Source organism: Ochotona princeps, chromosome 21 (genome assembly GCF_030435755.1).
Source record: "Ochotona princeps isolate mOchPri1 chromosome 21, mOchPri1.hap1, whole genome shotgun sequence".
NCBI classification, from domain to species: Eukaryota; Metazoa; Chordata; class Mammalia; order Lagomorpha; family Ochotonidae; genus Ochotona; species Ochotona princeps.
Window position 1 is genome coordinate 28,262,555 of NC_080852.1, and position 20,074 is coordinate 28,282,628.

Sequence of the window (20,074 nt, forward strand, 5' to 3'; positions counted from 1 at the left end):
GGGCACCCCCACAGCTCTTCATTCCCTCAGGCCAGGTTGGGGGAAGCTAGCCTGAGCAAGGTCACGGCTGGACACGTGGCCAGGGAGGTCAGGCTGTGCTGCTGACCGGTGCTCTTCCTCCCCTGTGGTTCCTGATTACAGACTGGGGTGGGCCAGCCTGGGGCAGGGGTGAATGGGAGGCATATTTGGAGAGGGGTGCTGGCCCTTCTTCCTGTCACTGAGTTCCCCTTCAAGGCTCAGCCTCCGCGGGGAGGAAATACTTGGCTTTGTTCAGTTTGCTCTGTGTGTGTGTGTGTGTGTGTGTGTGTGTCCCGTCCCATATTCCCTGAGGATCCATGTAGACCACTTCCCTGCTGGCTCTAGGGCATAGCTGGTTATCATTTACCTCTGTCCCCCAGGCTCCCCACCCAACACAAACACCCTAGCCAACCGCCACCCATCCCTCCATACATGATTAGTTTGTGGGTCCTAAAATAAGAGTGCCCTGAATATCTTGGTGCAGTTTTTAAGCTTTCAGAATGGCAGAAGCAAAAAGCTAAAAGTCAATGAGAAACATCATTTGAAATTTTAACATTTGGGGCTGACATTACAGCATTCTAGGTAAAGTCACTGCCTATGGTACTAACATTCTTCTGGGTGCTGGTTCAAATCCCAGCTGCTCCACTTCCCATCTAGCTCCCAGCTTATGCACCTGGGAAAGCAGTTGAGCATGGCCCAAAGCCTTGGGACCCTGAACCCATGTGAGAGACCTGGAAGAAACTCCAGGCTCCTGGCTTTGGATTGGCACAGCCCCGGCCGTAGTTGCTGCTTGGAAATTGAATCAGCGGATGGAAGATCTTTGTCTAGCCAGAAGGGAACTGGATGGGAAACGGCGCTGTTGGAATTAGAACCAATGCTCGTATAGGATCCTAGTGTGTGCAAGGCGAGGACTTCAGCTGCTAGGCTATCATGCCGGGCCCTAAACAAATGAATCTTAAAGTTTAATGACTTAAATTCCCCCTTGTCACCCTCTGAAGATGGAAAAGGTTGAAGAATAAATAATGTCGTTATCTAAAACTTCAAAAGTAGGTAGCAGAAAGAAAATGTAATTAAACTTTTAATGGCGATTGCTGTCAATTTGTAAGCTTGTGTTTGATAACATCTGAAGTTATCAAAGCTCAATGCTGCACTTGCACTTCTGGCGCAGGATCAAAGCTGTGAACTCTCAGGCACCTGCTTAAGTGCTGTGTGCCTCAGTCCCTCACCTGCCAAACAGGTACCCACTTAGGCTCATAGCGCTCACCCATCACTAGCTATAATTATGGTTGTCATTGTTATGTTCTTTTTTAAGATTTATTTATTTTATTACAAAGTCAGATATACAGAGAGGAGGAGAGACAGAGAGGAAGATCCTCCGTCCGATGATTCACTCCCCAAGTGAGCTACAACGGGTATGCACCGATCCGAAGCCGGGAACCAGGAACCTCTTCTGGGTCTCCCACATGGGTGCAGGGTCCCAAGGCCTTGGGGTGTCCTCCATTGCTTTCCCAGGCCACAAGCAGGGATCTGGATGGGAAGTGGAGCTGCCGGGATTAGAACTGACGCCCACATGGAATCCCGGGGTGTTCAAGGCGAGGACTTTAGCCGCTAGGCCACGCCGCCGGGCCCTGTTGTCATTGTTGTTAAATGCAGTGTAAGATTACACTCCATAAAAAAAAACACACAAATGGAGCAGGCTCTTGGTTTGGTGGTGAAACCACAATTGATGACTGTATCCAGTGCCTGGGTTCAAGTCCCAGCTCAGCTCCAGTTCCAGATTCTTGCCCATGCAAACACTGGGAGGCAGGATTCAGGGCTGAAGTGACTGGGTTTTTGCCGCCCACATGGAAGGCCCAGATGGAGTTCCTGGCTCTGACCTGGCCATTGCGGGCATCAGAGGAGTCAGCCCTCCAGCTCACTCAGTCTCATTCTATGCCACTCGCTCCCTCTCCGTCTTCCGTGTAAAATACATAAACAAAATGTAAAGGGCTGGCATCCTGGTGCTGTGGGTTAAGCTTCCATGCCATCTTCCCGAATGGGCTCTTGTTCAAGTCCTGGCTACTTGGCTTCTGATCTAGCTCCTGGGAAAGCAGTGAAAGGTGGCCCAAATATCAGGCTTCTGTCAGCCAAGTGAGGGACCCAGGTAGAGTTCTGGGCTCCTGGCTTCAGCCTGGCCCAGCCCTGGCTGTTGTGGAATGAAGCAACAGGTGGAAGATGTCTGTTTCTCTCTCTCTCTGTAACTCTACCCTTCAAAAATAATAATAATAATAATAATAATAATAATAATAATAATAATAAACAAACCTTTAAGAAACAAATTTTAAATTTTATTTTTATCTTTTTAGTAACAAAGCAGGGGTTCTTCCATCTACTGCTTCACTCCCCAGATGTCTGCAATGGTTGGGCTGGGCCAGGCTGAAGCCAAGAGCTAGGAACTCAGTCGGGGTCTCCCACATGGTTGGCAGGCATCAAGCACTCCAGCCATCATTCACTGCCTCCCTGGGTGCCCATGGTCAGGGAACTGGACTCAAATCAGAGGGGCTGGGACTTGGACCCAGGCACTCTGATACGGAAATTCAGGCACTCCAGGCAGCATCTTGACCCCTGTGCCAAGTATATGCCCCCGAAAGCACACCAGATCTTAAAAGAACACTATCTCATTCAATCGATGCCTTAGGGGCTCACATTTGTTTCTGATTTGCCAGCAGAAAACACCATGTCGAAACGAACATCTTGCAAGCTAACATCTTTTTCATCTTCAAGTTGTTTTGCAACACTTGCCATGACATCCCCTCTCTTGCTGATTCACAGGGTCTAAAGCCCCAGGAAGGAGTTGGGCCCTTCTCAGACATGTGGGCCTCCAGCTCAGTCTTCTGCCTGCTGGCCAGTATGGTTCTAGTCCCTGCTAAGGTCACCAGGTGTCGGGTGGGGGAGCCTGGCTGCCTGAAGGCAGTGTCTGCTCAGTGGGGTTGTGATGTGGATATGGCCAGCGCAAGCCTGTGTGTCCTTCCCTCCTGTACTATTTTTAGCGCCTTTGGGTTTCCTGTGGGGACCAATGCAACATCCAGGGCTTTGGGGTTGGAAGCTATTGGGGGTGGGGAGGCAGTGAGCAGTGGTGAGGGAAGGGTTCATGCTCAGGGGAGCCCTTGCCTGAAACCCCAGGGGACTCAAGAGAAGCTGGGGGCAGTGAGTGCAGAACCCCCCCTCCCCCAATTACAAGAGCAAGCTGAATTTTGGGGAATAACAGGCTCAGCCGGGGGTAGGGGCGGCAGCGGGATGGTCTGAGCCCGGGATACAGTGGCTGTGGTCTGTTGTGAGCTGGCTGTCCCTGGACTTGTTGGCCCCAGGACCAGCCTAGAATAGCTCTGGGGCTGAGTCAGGCCTGTGTCAGACCTGCGTGTGCACAAGTATGTGTTTGTGTACAAAGGCCCTGGCAGAGGTGGGAGAGTGTGGGCTCCCACCTGAGTCCACGCAGCACTGCCTTCCCCCAGTTACCTGTACCCGTGAGGAGACTGAGGTCAGAGCGGGGATGGGACCACCTGAAACACCCAGCACTAGGTCCCGTCTACCCTGTCCCTGTCTGCTCACCCTCCCTAGTCCGCACCTGGGGCCTGGGGGACGCACAGGGGTGCTAAGTTCCTGTGTGTACTTCAGAGTCCTCCAACCTGCCATACCCGCATTTCCCCAACAGGAGCACCGTGACTCCTGGAGGCCACACACTGGCCTTAGTCCACAGCAAGAGGAAGGCAGCTCAAGGCTGCTTTCTAGAACACCTTGCTGCCTTCTCCCGCCCACAGAGAACCTAGAAGGCCTGTGTAGAGTGGAAGGCTCCAGCTCATTTCACACTTGGGAATCAATGGTTCAGCCCGGCGGTGCTGCAAGCTGGGGGAGACCGAGTGACACAGGGCAGTGGAGCCTACAGTGGACACAGTGTAGCAGGGTCCTGGGAGCTGACTCAGACCTGGTACCTAGGTGCTTGCCTCTGCCCTCCACCCTCCTGAGGCAGGTGCATCTGACTGAATCTCCAGGAAAAGGGACAGGCCACCTACCCCTGCCCTAGGAGGCGAGGAGGCAAGGAGGGAGCGTTTCCCCTGAGGCAGCCTTTGCGGGTGAGGGCAGGTGGGTGGAGGTTCTGGGGAACGGAAGAGAAAGGGAAGGACTTTGCGGGCACAGCCCCACAGCCCGGGCTACAAAGGCGCCTTGGCCGTGTGTGGGGTGGGGGAGGGTTTGGGAGAACAAGGTCTTCCCTCTGCTCGTTCCAAGGTCGCTGGGCCTTGGCGCGGAAAACCGCCAGGCGCCGGTTTCATGCTCTGCAGGGCCCTGCTGAGACACCCGCTCGCGGGGGCAGGCGGCTTCCCAAGGTCAGAGGCAGGAGTGGCGGCTGCCTAAGGGTCAGGGATCCGCCCGGCTCTGGGTTCCCCTGCGGCTCCAGTCAGCTTGGGGCGGGGCTGGTGGGGAGGCCCCGGGGCTGCATGGCCCGCTGCCGGCGGGGGTGGCTGGGGTAGCCCGGGCTGCTTCCCTACGCCACACTTTCCGTGGACCGGCCGGGGCTTGGGGGTGGGGCGCAAGGCTCGGAGCCCGCCCCCAGCCGTCGGTGCCCGCCTCCTCGCCGCCGCGTCCCGGGAGCGCCCGGAGCTAAGGAGGGTGCTCTCCCTGCGGAGACCCGGGCCGAGCTGGGCCCGGCCGGGGGTGTGCCCGGTCCCCTGTGAGCCACTCCCGCATCCCCGGTGCGCCACAGCCGCTGCCCGAGGCGGGCGCGCGCCGCTCAGGTAAGGGTGCGGCGCCCGAGGTCGCGTGGTTTGCGAGACAGCCAGGCCACCGGGCTGGACCGACCGGCGCAGGGAGCCACTGTCGGAAGGAGGCGGCCCCAGGCTCGACCGGGAAGCCGAGAAGGTGACGCTGTCCGCCGGGCGGGCTGGAACAGGATGTAGTGTTTTGGTCACTCAGGGGACGGGCAGGGAGCAGGAGAAAAGCGGGAACACGTGCGAGGCAAGATGCAGTGGAGGCGGGGCGGGTAGGGTCAGGAGGAGTTTGGAGCAGCTGTGAGTGGCAGGCGACCTGAGCGGAGGCCCAGGTGTGACTCGGGGCCGTCTGTGTGCCCACCGTCCACCTCCTGGCCATGCTAGCTGCCTAGGACATCCTGGGCAAAGCCCCCTTGACCAGCAGAACTTCATGTCCAAACCCGGAAATTCCACAGTAAGTGCCATGGCTGGGTGTGGTCCAGGGGCCTGGCCTGGGAGGGGAAGGGCGAGTCTTTGGCCCTGTCCTGAAGGGGGGACCTAGTGTGGACAGAGGCCAGGAAGGCAGCAAACAGCACAGGCCTAACTCCAGGTTGGGCAACTGACTCACCTAAGCAGGCAGCAACTGGCCGGTCCTTTCCTCACGCCACCTCATGCAGAGCCGGCAGAGGTGCAGGGGGCTGGGCCCTGCTGGGAAGTCACAACGTGCCTGGGTGAGTCACCCAAGCTGTGTGAGCTACTTAGCTCAGGTGAGCTGCTGGGACCAGGAGCCAGCTCTGCAGGTGCAGGCCATGCAGCATTGTGGACCCCTCCTGGGCCTTGACTTCCCCTCCTGCCCAGCCTGCTGTTACTGTACCTGTGCCCTGGCCGGAAGGATCAAGTGAGGAAACCCACTTACTTTTTTTTTTTTTTTTTTAAGATTTATTTATTTTTATTGTGAAGGCAGATATACAGAAAGGAGAAATACAAAGATCTTCCTCTGCTGGTTCACTCCCCAAAGTGGCCACAATGGCTGGAGTTAAGTGGTCTGAAGCCAGGAGTCAGAAGCTTCTTCTGGGTCTCCAACACGGGTGCTAGGTCCCAAGGCTTTCGGCCATCCTCCACTACTTTCCCAGGCCACAAGCAGGGAGCTGGATGGGAAGTAGAGCAGCCAGGACACGAACTGGGATTCCAGCACTTGCAAGGCGAGGATTTAGCTACTGAACCATCGCACTGGGCCTGTCCTCATCTGTCAGTGTGGCTGGGAGTGGAGAGGTCACCGTTCAGGACACCTATCCATCCCGTCAGTTTCTGAAAGTTCCCTGCTGCCCCTCAGTACCAGGTTGAGCTCCCTGGGTCTGCTCAGGCTGCCCCAGAGCCCCCTGCACTCCATCAGATGCTCAGGGCCTGGGGTCACCCTGGGGACCAGCAGAGGGAGGAGATGGCCACAGCTGGGCATCCAGCTGCTTCCCGTTCCTGCCGCTCCTCAGCAGGAAAGGTGGGGCAGGAATTCCTGGGCCTGTGCTCTTGGCTCTTGGCCACAATTCTGAGACACCTCCCTGCTGTGCTCCTGTGCTAGCTGCCTGGGAGTGCTGGGTTCTGCCTGGAGCCTAGGTGCCCCTGCGACATCCTCGGAGAGTGGTGGGGAGGGCTGAGACCCTTCCCGTTGGCCCCTTTGGGGTTGCCTGGGTCACTTGGCCATTGCTGGCTGGCTGCCTTGGATGTCCCTTGTCCTGCTTAGGCCGGTCAACTCTAGAACCTAGAGAGTGTCAGAAGTGAGTCTGCGCTGACAGCTTTGGGTGGGCCTTGTGGGCAGGTGCTTTGCCAGGTGAGGGCACAGGTCCAATGGGGGAGTGCCTTGTCCTCCTGGAAGCTAAGCCTTGACTCGGGCTGGGCTGAGCTCAGGCTCAGGAGCTCAGGCTCCATTCAGGACTCCGTTCTTGACTGATCCCTGCCTGCTTTGAGGGTCCTTCAAGTCCACATGTGTCCCTACCTCCACTTGAGTGAGGCCCATTGGCAGGCTCAGCCTGTTTGGCGAGATGGGGGAGGGTCTAGACTGCCCCCTGTGCTGGCTGCTCGCTACCATCTCCTTTACACCTGTCACCATGTGCTTCCCATGTCTGGCTTTGGGTTCTACCTCTGCCTTGCTCTGACATCCCCTGGAACTCCTGATGGCTGGCTGCCAGCCTGTTAGGGTGCCGCTCAGTGGGCAACCCTCAGGGGCCAAGCCCTCCCACCCAGCAGTCTCATGTCCCTTTCACATATTCCGTGTCCTCACTTTCTCTTGTCTCATCCGTGGCTCCAGCAAGAAACCCCCTGAGCCAAGGCTTTGAGGACAGCCCTGGACTGTCATAGATGTCATGGACTGACATAGATGTCACCCTGGGCACTTGGGATCCAACCATGGATCCCATCTCACCTGGGCTTGAAGAGCCCTCTGCCCTTTTGGGTAGAAGGGGAAGTGTCCCTCTGTAATACTGATCCTCTCTACCAATTTTTTCAGCACCTGCTAAGTGCACCCAGGCAGAGGGCAGGGCAGCTCTGGGGCCAGTCCAGGGACCTACCTGGGCTCCTGGCCCAGCTCTGATGCCGGTGGATGGTGAAGGGCCTTCCTCCCGGGGATGCAGGTCTTACTCTCACCCATGCCATATGAGCTCTCAGCTGTGCCCCCCTCCCAGGAAGGAGCCCGTGCGCCCAGCTCGCTGGCCATGTGCAGCCCCCCGGAGACTGCCCTGCTGAGGCTAGAGGAGGTCTTCTTAGCCACCCTCGCCCGCGTCAACAGCCTCGTCCTAGAGCCTCTGCTCGTGGCCAGTAAGTCCTAGCCATCCAGGGGAGGGCAGGGGCGTGTGGAATGATCCCAGCAGCAGGAGCCTGGCCTTGCGGGACCCTCTGAGCCACAGCTTTCACGTTCTCACGCGGGCCTGGCGACACTGGCATCTGTCTTCTAGGGGAACTGTACCCAGGCCCCTAGGCTGGCTTGGCTGCTTTTGCTAAAAACCCCGAGGGCACAGGCCATGAACCTGGGCTTGTAGCCCAGAGCCTGGTGACAGCCCTCTGCCTTCCATTTGCCCCGTGCCCCATGCACCCACCCAGCACAGCATAGCAGGTGCTGCTGGGGGAAGCCTGCCTACAAGACAGGCTACCAGGGCCTAGCTGCCAGCCGAGGTCCACTCTCCCTGGGATCTCTGTACCTGTGGAATGGCAGCCAGACCAACTTAGGTCCTGTGGACCCTCTGCCCTGGCTGGGTTCTGGGAGTGGGGTGGGGTAGGGCACCAGTCCTGCCCCCAGGACCCAGCTGTATGTAGCTCAAAGCCTGGTTGTACTCCCATTCCAGCTTCAGAACCTTCTGCGGAGCCCCAGAGCCAGGAGTGCCTACAGCTCTTAGAGCAGCTGCATGGGAGCACCCAGCAGCTCTGGGCTGTGACAGAGGAGAGCCTGCGCACGCTGCAGGAGCGGCTGTGCCACCCTGACTCGGCAGGCCTGGAGTCCCTGCTGCTGCTGCGCCATGCTGACCGGGTTCTGCAGGTGCACATGGAGTAAGGCGGGGCTGGCCATCACCTTGGGGGATGGTGGTGCTGGGGTTGCTGGCTCCCCACCCTGGAGGTGCTCACCTTGGTCCGTGCTTCAGCAGAGATCTGGGTTTAACCTAGATGGGTGGGTCACACCTGGGTGCAGGTGTAAGCCTGGTGGCAGCTGACTCTGACACACTGCACCTGAGCCTCTGGGGCGTCCCCCCTATAGGAACAAAGACTGTGTGTTAGGTCTGTTTGCATGGGTCAGGACTTGAGGCCAGCAGCACCCAGAACTGGGCCGCCATCTGGGCCCACAGGACTATGACTGCTCAATGGGTGGGATCTGAAGACCCCCACAGAAAGGCAAGGCGTGGGTGAGGAGTTGGGCGGCTGTGCCAGCAGGTGGCACCTCTGCTCCCCTCAGGTACATCGAGTCCTACACAAACTGCCTGGTGATGCAGGCTTTTCAGAAGGCAGCAAAAGGAAGGAGGTGAGTGCAAGCCGACTGACGCCTATACCATGCAACAGGAAGGGGGCAGGCCAAGGGGCTTCCGTACTTGAGCTCTGGGTCAGGATCAGGGTTGGGTCTGGGACAGTAGCCAGGACAGGTAGTGGGACTAGGGCGCTGGGCTGGAGGAGGGAGGGCAGGGGTGACATGTGCCCCCTCTACCCACAGGGAGTACTGGCGGGGCCGGCGGAAGGCGCTGCGGCAGCTGCTGTGGGGCGTGAGTGCCGAGAGCTCAGCGGGCACAATGCTGGTACAGGCCCTCCGGCAGCCCCTGGCACACCACGTGCAGCAGTGTGTGCTGCAGCTGCTGAGTCTCAGTGGTGCCATTGGGGAGGTGGGTACGGGGGTGGGGTAGGGGTTAGGCTTGGGGACCCAGCTATTAGGATGCCGGTCCCAGATGTCCCCTGTGAGCAGCAGGGTGGACTTTGGATATCGGCCTCTTGAACAGCTGGGGTCAGGGCAGCTGTCATGGGTTTGGGCAGGGTGAGGTGGGAAGCAGGGAGGGGAAGGTTCCAGCAACACTCCCCTCAACACACACATTGGCTGCCCCCACCCCTGCAGCATCACCCGGCCCGGGAGCTGGTGGTGCACGCGGCCACCGTCTTTGGGAACCTGCAGTCGTACATGCAGCAGGCGCTGGACCAGGCCGAGGCCACACGGAGCCTGTGGCACAGTCTGAGTGGGCGGCTGTGGGTGAGTGGGACCTGGTGGGGGGGCTGGGGAAGGGGCGGAGGGCTGCTGTGTGGCTTAGACTGCTTGCTGTAGGTGTGACCCCACCTGGAAGGGGTGGAGGTGGGTGGCTCTAAGGCATCTGCTGGGCCAGCCCTTACTGGGCTCCCATCACAGGCCCACCACAATGCTTCCTGTCCCTGTGGGGAGAGTCCCTGTGTCCCTAGAGGGCATGACAGGCCTGGCTCTGGGGCAGTGTTGGGAAAGTAGATGGGGGAGGCAGGGATGGTGAACCCTAACTCCACCCACAGGGGAGGGTGGGGTGGGCTGTGGGGAAGGGCCACTGAGCCACTTTGCTGGGTGGGCAGCTGGGAATAGCCCCTCCCTGCCTCCCTGCCCCAGTACCTGCCTCTGACTGGGGCTCACTCCAGGTGAACCTGAGGAGGCATCTGGGAGGAACCTAGGGTGTGGTGTTGGGTGGGACACCTGAGCCTTTTGCCCCATCCTTTTGTAATCTCCCCTCCATCCCCTGGCCAGGAGATGCTGTGCAGCCCTGTCCGTCGGCTCTTGCTGGACAGCCACGATGTGCCTGTGACGGCTGCCCCACTGCGCGCCGAGCGTGTGCTGCTGTTTGATGATGCCCTTGTCCTGGTGCAGGTCGGGATTCTGGGGTTGGACTGGCCAAGGAGCAAGAGAAAGAAGAGCAGCTGGGATTGTAGATGTGGACTGGGGAGGTGGTGGGGGGTAGGCAGTGATTTCCGAAGAAGCCAGGCTGGCCTGGGTTGCCCAGCTGGTGGGGGGAGAGCTTCCTGGTGGAAGAGATCTTGGATGGAGCTGTCAGACTACCTCACAGGCAGTAGGAGCTTGAGGCAGGCTGGTAGGAGGGTGAGGCAAGGGGTTGTGGTATCTGGGGTGGGCACGGACATGGTCAGGCCCCCCAAATCCTGAGAACTGCTGGGCCCCAGCAGTCCAGAGTTGGGAACAGAGCTGGGGAGGAGTTGGTGCTGGGGGGTTCCTTGTGGGCTCAGGGGCCAGCCTGGGGCATGGGGCAGGGTCTGATAGACACCTGTGTGCCCCTTCTGACAGGGCCACAGTGTCCACACCTTTGACCTGAAGCTGCTGTGGCTGGAGCCTGGGCAGGATGGGTGAGTAACACCCAGGCCCTTCCACCCTCCAGCTGACATCCGCCCCCAGCCTTGTCTCGGGCCTTGCCTGCCACCCTTGTGGACTGAGCGGAGAGGCAAGCCTCCTCTTCAACTCCATCTGCTTAGGTGCGTGTTTCACCTCCTCACACCTGAAGACGAGTTCTCCTTCTGTGCCAAGGACCGTCAAGGCCAGGTGAGAGGGGTCGGGCTATGAGTGGGGGTGGCAGGTCAGGGGTCCCTGTTCGCCCTCTGAAGCCAACCTTGGGCCTGACTCCATCCCTGCCCCCAAGGTCTTGGCAGGTCCTGGGAGCAATATGGCGTGGTCAGAGGTGACCCCCCCACACCACAGGGACAGAACACTCCCTCCCCCAGCCCCAGAGCTATCCCAGGAGGCGCCCAGAAAGGGCTGTCACCTAGCCCACATTTCATCATCCCCACCAGGTGATCTGGCAGTGGAAGGTGACACAGGCTGTGTGCCAGGCCCTACGGGGCAAGAAGGACTTTCCAGTGCTGGGGGCTGGCCAGGAGCCTGTGGAGCCCCCTGCCTACCGCTATGGAGCCTATACCTTCCGTGCTGGGGGCCGGCTCTGCCACGCCACCTATGAGGGCGAGTGGCAGCGGGGCAGGCCCCACGGCAAGTGAGTAGCCCCAGCTCCAGCTCAGGGATGGGGGTGACAGTACCTTCCTGGACATGATCTCCGTGCCCCAGGGCCCCTTCCTGGGTTCAGTGGGTTGACTATCCCGCAGGGTTCTCTCTCCGTCTTCTTGCACAGCAATTAATCTGTCTGCTAAGGTATTGATGGAGAGCAAGGCCAGCTTGTGGGGCCCATGCTGGCTGTGTGGTCTATAGGGGAGGGAAACTGACTCTGCAGGCTTGGGTGTCTTGGGGAAGGGGTTTGCACATAAGTGTTACAACAGCAGAGACCCACGTGTATGGGCAGGTTTCAGGGGGTACCTGGCCGCGGTGGCAGGTACATGAGAGCCCTGAGACAGGCAGGCCTGTGGAGAGGATGGGAGCCATCCCGTGCTAGAGCTGAGCAGCACAGGGCTCCAGAGATCAGCCTCTCAAGCTGTCCATTACCATCTGCTTCCAGGGAGAGCTGGAGGAGGCTTAGAAACAAAACATGGGCACGCATGCCTTATTGGCAGAGGGGAGGCCCCCAAAGGGGGCACAGGATGGGGAGAGCCTCAGAGCAGGCGTGTTCAGGGAGGGTCCGTGGGCCTGATGCATGGGGGTCCTGGCCATGTTGCAGGGGAACCTTGAAGTGGCCAGACGGGCGCAACCATGTGGGCGATTTCTGCAATGGCCTGGAGCATGGGTAAGGCTGGTAGGTGGCGCTGGGGGTGGGAAGAGGGGGTGGTGGACAGAGTGGTGGTCTTCTCCCCTACCTGGCCAAGCAGGAGCTTTGAGTCTGTCTGTGGCTCACCTACAGCCCCTCATTGTACGTAAAGGGGCCTGGGCCCTGAATAAGGAACTAGGCTACAGCTCAGCTCAGGGAGGTCTCCTAGGGTGGCTGGGGGCTGTGATGGAGAGAGAGAGATACCTCAGGAAGGAGGAGGGGGCTGGGCACCTTGCAGGGACATGGTGGTGTGGAGGCATGCTGACCCTGGCCCTAACTCCCACTGGCCACACTGGCAGCTTCGGTGTCCATCTGGTGCCCCAGCCCCCTGAGGACAAGTTCGACTGCTACAAGTGCCACTGGCGGGCAGGCAGCATGAATGGCTATGGCATCTGTGAGTAAGTGGCCCTCAGCCAGGGCAGGGTCGGTCCCCTCCCTCCAGTCAAAGCCCCTGGGAGCCCTGGCCAGCTGTTTGTGACCTTCACCAGGTATGGCTCGGACCAGGTGTATAAGGGCTACTTCCAGGCGGGCCTGCGGCATGGCTTTGGGATCCTGGAGAGCCCCCCGCAGGCCTCCCGGCCATTCAAGTACACAGGCCACTGGGAGCGGGGCCAGAGGAATGGCTATGGTGTGGAGGAGGACCGGGACAGGTGAGTGTGCACAGCCCCCAGCCAGGTTTGGGGGACAGGGACACCCCCCGACACACACCACCACCACATTGTTCCAGGGCCATGGTTCCCCATTGGTACCCTCTGACCTCACCCTGTGTGTGCCTCCCAGGTTTCCCCAAGCCTCTCTGCCCCACCCTTTGGCACCTGTTCATACCTCCTTGGCTTAGCCCATGAACCCTGCCTGGGCACACTTCACCCTTATGATGCCCTTGTTGGGCCTAAGTTGAGTGGGTTTGGGGGATGTCACTGTCTTTCTCCCCTGCCCCTGGCCCACCCCCACCACCATGCCTGCGGGTGCCCAGGACTGGTTCTGATCCAAGCCTGTCCCTCCTCTCCCCATAGAGGCGAGCGCTATATCGGCATGTGGCAGGGTGACCAGCGCCATGGTCCTGGGGTTGTGGTCACCCAGGCAGGCGTCTGCTACCAGGGCACCTTCCAGGCGGACAAGATGGTGGTGCGTGCATTGTTGCTCCCCCATCCCACTCATGTACCCCACTTGCTATGGGGCCCTGAAGCTAAGAGGAAGTCACTCTTCAGTGGGGAGGATGAAGAATGAGGCCTGGTTCTGCTAAGCTCCCACCCTGGCCTTGGCTACATCTGTCACGCTCCCCAGCAAGCCAGGCTGATAGTCTTGATGGTGGCCTCAGGGAAGTGGTAGGAATGACTGTGGTAGCCTTAGGACGGAGTGCTCAGAGTCGCCCCCACACCCACCCACCAGAAGGCTGGTTGTGAGCTAGGCCTCCTACATCATTTAGAAGGTTCTTCCCTGGGTCTACGGGTTGATGTCCTCATCCATAGTGATGAATGACCAAGAGCTAGCCCTGCTCTTCCCGGCTTCCTTCCCAAGGGCCCTGGCGTCCTCCTGTCCGAAGACGACTCCCTGTATGAAGGTACCTTCACCAGGGACCTCATCCTGGAGGGGAAGGTGAGAGCAGACACTGCCCAGGCCCTGTCTGCCCGTTCCAGATGGGCACAGCCCCTGCTCCCGGCCCGATTGTGAACAGGCTAAGAGCATCCATGTGCCTGCTAGCATCCGAGTCCCCTTGTTCTGCCCCCATGTCCCACCCTGTCCCTGGCCATCACCCCCAGCCCATACAGTCACCACCTTTGTCCTGCTCATGCTCACCTAGTAGAGGGACCCTGCTGGGCCATCAGAGGGAGCCAGAGGCTTGAGGCGGCTGAGGGTGCTATGGCCTGGAATGGGTGGGACTTGGGGAGGTGGTGAGTGGGACAGGTCTCCTGCCCACCACCTTTGCCTGAGGCCAGCAGGGTCGTGGGGAGGGGAGACTGGCAGTTCCCCTCTCTCCTGGTTCACAGGGCAAGATCACCTTCCCCAATGGCTTCACCCTGGAGGGTACGTTTGGTCCTGGGTTCGGGCAAGGACTACACACACAGGGCGTGCTGGACACAGCTGCCCTTCCGCCGGATCCAAGCAGCAGCAGCTGTAAGAGGTGAGAACCCACCGGCTCCCTGGTGCAGGAGCATCTTGTTCCAGGGGTCCTTTGGGAGTGCCCAGACTCAGATTGGAGGAGGAGGAGGTGAGGGGAGAGGGTATAAATTCCATAGACCACAAAACTAGAGAAAAAAATATCATTGGAAACCTGTTCTTAGGCCCCTTTTCTTTCTTGCTTTCTTTTTTTCTATATAAGAGTTCAGGCGACTTTACAAATAGGAAATAAAAGCATGAGTTGACCCTGAAAAAGGTTTGCATGACAGGCCCCACAGTGGCTATGACTGAGATGAGCATGGCTCTGAGTTCCCTGATAGGCATGGTGATGAAGGAAACTCACGCAGTGCAGTTATCAACTTCAGGGGGTTTGGGGTGGGGACAAGGGGAATAGCCTACTGTTCTTCAGGGGACAGAATTCTCTCTTGGAAAAAGTTTGAGGGGTGGCTCTTTGCTGTATGTGTTGAAGACTGGGTGTCCTGCAGGGAGAAGGGCTCCAGTAGGCCACACCTGATGGGGTAGCAAAGTCACTGAGGCTGGCCGTGGAGTGCAGCTGGGGTATGACCTGTAAGTCCAGTGCACAGGTTGGGCTGCAGGAGACTATCCACTGGATACACAGCTGGGCCCCGGCTTGTCAGCCAGGTTGTGGTCACCCATGGGGAGAAACCATAGGCGCGGGGAGAGCTGGGTGTCCCAGCAGGGCAGCCCTGGCCTCGGGCATGGTCGCTGTTGAGCCAGGACCCACCTCCACCCTCACACACACGGTCCAGATACTGTGGTCTGTCTGCTCTCTCACAGGTTGGGGCAGGGGGTGGGGCAGTCTCTGGCCCCTTTGTGAAGCCTTAGGCCAGGTTGGTACCTTCACCCTTCCCGGGGCCTGAACAGGGTCCTGCACACAACCCTGTCTTGTGTCTCCCCATCCCTGCCCTGCCCCCTACCCTCCGCCGTAGGCAGCTGGGTCTAGGCATCTTCCCAGAGTGCCGCTGGCCAGGAGTCTACCGCCCCTTCCGAGACTTTGTGGCTGCCGGCTGCCCTGCTGACCTGCAGGAGGCGCTGCTGGGCTTCCATGTGCAAAGCCCCCGGAGGCTTAGCAGGTCCCAGGAGCACCTGTGCTGTGAGAGGTGAGGCCACTCACCCCCGAGGCACCCAAGGTAGAGGGGACCCAGGTGGCCCTGGAGTGGCTGAGGGAGGACTGTGTATCACATCCCAGGGACAGCGTGGGCAGCCTGGCTGACACCCTGGAGGAATTGCTGCAACACCGTCAGCTTGAGGCCCTGCAGCGGTACCTTGGCAAGGTGAGGGCCCCTGGGGCAGGGAGCAGTTTGAGAGGCTCCTGGAAGACCTGACCCTGAGCACTTCTGTCGCCTCCCGCCGGCCTAGGCCTTGAGCCACCCCCAGCACCCGCTGGCCAAGCTGCTGCGGACCCTAATGCTGACCTTCCAAGCCACGTATGCGGGCATCGGGGCCAACAAGCACCTGCAGGGGATGGCCCAGGAGGAGGTGAAGCAGCATGCCCGGGAGATCTGGGCTGCCTACAGGTGATGCATGTGCTGTGCCCGGGAAGTGACTATGGTACTGGGGCCTCAGGGATGACTTGGTAGCTGGGGAGGGTAGGCCAGTGGACAGGGTGCCTGCGACTACTGGGCAGAGGGGCTCGGAGGAGACGAGGGCATCAGCCCCAGGCCTTGCGCTGACCCCTGACCCCAGAGGAGTGCTTACCCACTGTACCCACCACAGTGGAGCCAGCCCCAGGGTGAGCCATGACTACTGAGTTATACGCGGCATCACATGTGGAAGGGTCCCTGAGTGAAGGCTTGGGCTCCACAGCAGTGACTGCTGTGGTTGGTGGTGTTAGGAGTGGGCCCCATAAGATCCCCTAGGGACTGTGCTGGGGGCGCTGTGGTCTTGGGGAGGGGGCGACCGTGCCATCTTAGTCTTCTCGGCTTGCAGGGGTCTGCTGGGGGTCGCCTTACAGCACAGGGGCCAGATGCTGGAGGAGGAAGACGCAGAGACAAGGTGAATGACCTGGGGGCTGCAGACGCTGACCTAGGTGATCTCAGGCCTCTGACCTCTGTCCTGAGAACAGCTGGGGAGCCAGGGGCGCACCCTCAGTGTGTGGGCACGTCTTTATGTGTCCTGGCTTTGTGGCTCAGTCTCTCCTGTTTCAGCTACACACCAGTGGAAAGACTGAGGCCTGGCCAGGGTCGAGGCTGAGAACTGGGGTACAGGCCCAAATCTTTGCACTCACTCTCAGACTTCAGGCCCTCCTGGGTCTGGCCATGGAGGCACTATAGGAAGCAGTGGAAGGGGCTCCTTGCCAGGGAGAGCTTTGAAGGAGGAAGGAGAGATGGTTGAGAACAGGCTTGGAAAGGGAAGGAGGCTGCAGACTGCCTGCTGGGGAGGGAGGGAGTTGGGAGGAGTTCCATGGGCTGGGTCACTCTTGGGGTGCTGTTAGGGGGGCCTCCTGTGCAGCGACCCCCACCCCAGACTAACCCCAGGTGTTCCATCTCCGGCCCAGGGAGCTGCAGGTGCATGACCTGGTGCTGCCGCTCGTGCTGCCCAGTTTCTACTCGGAACTCTTCACGCTCTACCTGCTGCTGCACGAGCGTGAGGACAGGCTCTATAGCCGCGGCATCGCCAGCCTTAGCCTCTTCCCTGACACCAAGCTGCTCAAGTTCCTGGAGGTGCAGAGGTGAGCCCCCTCCATCCTGGCTGCCACATGCTCGACCCAAGCATCCTCAGTCATGGGGCCCTGGAGTCTGTGCCCGGAAGTGGTTGGACCTGGGTGTCTGACTGCACCATGGAGGGAAGCCCCTTTGCCCGGCAGCTCCCCCTCGGAGGGACGCACGTAAGCCCTGAGCACTGCAGGTGTATGTCCCCACCCCCAACACGGGGTCACTGTCCGTTCCCTGTCTTGCTTTGTTGACCTCAGGCACCTCTGGCCCCTGAAGGACCTCACACTCACCAGCAATCAGGTAAGGGGGTGTGGCCTGAATTGGGAGCAAGGGTAGGCTGTGTGTTTGTGTGTGTCGGGGCAGGTCAGGCTCCTGTGTTCTGGCCTCTAGGGGAGAGGGCGGGTATAGCCACTGGCCCAGGAGGACTGGACTCTGCGCTCTGGCTGTGCCTCAGTTCCCACTGCTGTATGAGCCGTATCCTGGAGCTGCCCTTGGGTGCAGCGGGTACCCGAGGCCTCTGTCCCTGGGGAGTGCCAGATGGGCAGTGTCGGTTTGGAACCTACGAAAAAGTGGATCCTCAGGCTCACCCCGGACCTCCTGAGTCAAGTTCAGGATTGTGGGTGGGCATTGGGTGCATTGGTTAAGTCACTCTCAGGAGGTCGCATCCCGTGTTAGAGTGCTTGGTTCAAGTCCCCATTCCTCCACAGCTATTTTGTTATATTGGAAAGGTAGATATATAGACAGAAGGAAAGACACAGAGAAAGATTCTCTATCATCTGGTTTACTCCTCATGTGACCACAATGGCTGGAGCTGCACCAATCTGAAGCCAGGAGCCAGGAACTTCTTTTGGGTCTCCCATGCGGGTGCAGGGTCCCAAGGCTTTGGGCCGTCCTCCACTGCTTTCCCAGGCCACAAGCAGGGAGCTGGATGGGAAGTGGAGCAGCCAGAACACAAACTTGCAGCCATATGGGATCCCGACACATGCAAGGCGAGGATTTAGCCACTAGGCTATTGTGCCAGGCCCCCGCTCCTCCACTTCTTACCTGGCTTCTCTGGGATGGCTCAAGTGCTTGTGTCCCTGCCTCCCTGGTGGGAAACCCGGATGGAGTTCCTGGCTCCTACCTTCAGCCGGGTCCAGGCCCAGATGTTGTAGGCGTTTGGGGAATGATCCAGCAGATGAAAGATCTCACTTTCTCTCTGCTTTTGAAATATAAAAAGATGAAAATGAATTATTAAAAAAAAGAAATGGACAAACCTGGAACCTCAGGGAGCAGACCGGGAATCTGTGATTCAGAAAACCTTTGTGTCTGGTCCCACTGATTGAGGTGCCTAGAATGGGACAGACGCCAGTGGCCATTGGTGCTGGGATTTTTAATCCATGTTGCTCTCCCGGCTTCCTAGGGCCCATTCACCCTGCCTAATATAGACGCAAAAATTGAGGCCCACAGGCAAACTGTGACTTGTTCCGGATTACTCAGTGCTCAGGGTAGGGATGGTTGCAAGCGAATCTCAGTTTCACCCACTCTTTCCCCTACCACACAGAGGTACTCTCTGGTCAAGGACAAGTGCTTCCTGTCAGCCACTGGGTGCCTCCAGAAGATTATGTGAGTCATGGCCTGGTGCAGGCTGGGGGAGCCCAGGCCTCCACTGGGACTGGGCCTGGACCTGGTTCCTCTGCTGCAGGACCACGGTGAACCCCCGGGAGAAGCTGGAGGTGCTGGAGAGGACGTATGGGGAAATCGAGGCCACCGTGTCTCGGGTGCTGGGCCGAGAGCATAAGCTGCCCATGGATGACCTGCTGCCACTGCTCATCTACGTGGTGTCACGGGCCCGGTGAGTCCTAGGCAGGCAGGACTAGGTGTCCTCTGAGCTCCTGGGGCTCTGGGGTCGTGGGTGCGGCTTTTCCCGGGACAGACAGGAAAGCATAGACATACCCCGTGTCTGTTTCACTGGTGCTAGAGGCAGAGTGATGAGCCCCAGGGGTCCAGCCCCTGCCAGTCAGGCCCCTCCCTGACCTTACATAAAGGCCTCTTCTTCACCCCCTAGAATTCAGCATTTGGGAGCCGAGATCCACCTGATCAGGGACATGATGGACCCCAGCCACACGGGGGGCCTCTATGACTTCCTGCTCACGGCCCTGGAGGTGAGGGGTGGAGGTGGTTACCCCTGGGCGGCCAGGCCCTTTCTTGCCCCAGATGCCATTGTAGGGATGAGTTCAGGTGCCCAGCTCTGGTGTGCCTCTGGGAGGGGACCTCTGGGCACCCTGGGTTCTGCCCATGTTGAGGGACCCATTGTGCCTCCCAGGCCCCGGGACTCTGGGAAGACCCTGTTTGCCTGGTAGAGAGTGGCCAAGGGCAGAGTCGGGAATGCAGTAGTGCAGGCTGGGAAGGGCTGCCCTGGAGCCCAGGGAGTGGTGAGGGGTGAGACTGGTGCACCAGTCCCAGCCTCACCCTTGCCCCTCTGCCTCCAGTCCTGCTATGAGCACATCCAGAGAGAAGACATGCGGCTGCACCGCCTGCCTGACCGCCGGGACTCCAAGGAGCCCTTCTGCTAGCCTCATGCCTCTAGATCCATAGCAGAGCTGCTGGGCCTCCACACCCTGCTCACAGGAGCAGCTGGGCCCACCCTGTGGCATCCTGTCCTACTCTGCTGGCCCAAGGCAGCAACCAGACTCCTCCTGTGTGTCCTATAGGGCTGGTGCCCTGTGCTGCCCCACCTGCTGGAGCTTATGGGTTGGCTACCCAGTCCTCTTGTGTCCTGGTGGCTCTGTGGCCTGACTGAAGCCTGTGGACTTCCTGGGCAGGGAGAGTGAGCTGTGTGTGCCACACCAGGGTCCTTGGGCCAGGGGGATGCTGGAGCGCCACCCATCCTTGCTCTGAGTCTCGCCTTGGCATCATCCCTGTGTGTGGCAGGTGCTAGGGACTCCATACCTCACATCCGTCTGTGCCTTTCTCCTGGGTGGACATCTTTGCCCCAGGCCCAGTCACAGGTCACACCCTCAGAGGAAGCAGCCGGGGGTGCTTCTGGACTCGAGAGATGGCCAGTCAGTGACGAAGTCTAGACTGTGTGCGGCAAATGCTGTTGTTGGGGTGAAGGTAGAGATTAGCTGAGCTGAGAACTTCCAAATCAGGTCATGGGGGGATCAAGCCGCCGCTTGGGCTTCCCGCATCCCAGGTCAGTGGATGGCTCAGGTGCTGGCTGTGCCCCTTCTGATCCAGCTCCCTGCTGGTGCACCTGGGAAGGCAGCAGAGGGTGGCCCCAATGCTTGGCTTCCTGCTTGCTGTCTGTGTGGGAAACCGGGTGGAGTTCTTGGCCCCTGGCCTCGGCCTTGCCTGGCCTGGCCCCAGGTCCTTGCAGGTATTTGGGAAG

At 59.4% G+C, this 20,074-nt stretch overlaps 1 protein-coding gene across 3 annotated transcripts; it reads left to right on the forward strand.

Annotated features, from left to right (window-relative positions):
- The first annotated feature begins 4,816 nt into the window (after positions 1-4,816).
- ALS2CL (ALS2 C-terminal like) lies at positions 4,817-19,977 on the forward strand. Of its 3 annotated transcripts, none has more exons than XM_058678660.1 (26): positions 4,817-5,214; positions 7,415-7,547; positions 8,072-8,273; positions 8,674-8,739; positions 8,926-9,091; positions 9,319-9,450; positions 9,964-10,083; positions 10,513-10,571; positions 10,698-10,764; positions 11,013-11,209; positions 11,666-11,890; positions 12,211-12,309; positions 12,400-12,561; positions 12,925-13,036; positions 13,430-13,507; positions 13,900-14,033; positions 14,980-15,150; positions 15,240-15,324; positions 15,410-15,567; positions 15,980-16,045; positions 16,548-16,721; positions 16,962-17,004; positions 18,248-18,309; positions 18,389-18,538; positions 18,752-18,848; positions 19,176-19,977. In XM_058678660.1, exons 1-26 carry the CDS (start codon positions 5,191-5,193, stop codon positions 19,257-19,259), a joined length of 3,066 nt encoding a protein of 1,021 aa, XP_058534643.1. In that variant the 5' UTR covers positions 4,817-5,190; the 3' UTR covers positions 19,260-19,977. The 3 variants fall into 3 exon arrangements, with proteins under 3 accessions (XP_058534643.1, XP_058534644.1, XP_058534645.1); XM_058678661.1 differs by having other exon boundaries at positions 4,825-5,214; positions 11,825-11,890; positions 19,176-19,973; XM_058678662.1 differs by lacking the exons at positions 4,817-5,214; positions 7,415-7,547 and having other exon boundaries at positions 8,106-8,262; positions 19,176-19,975.
- Positions 19,978-20,074: the final 97 nt, after the last annotated feature.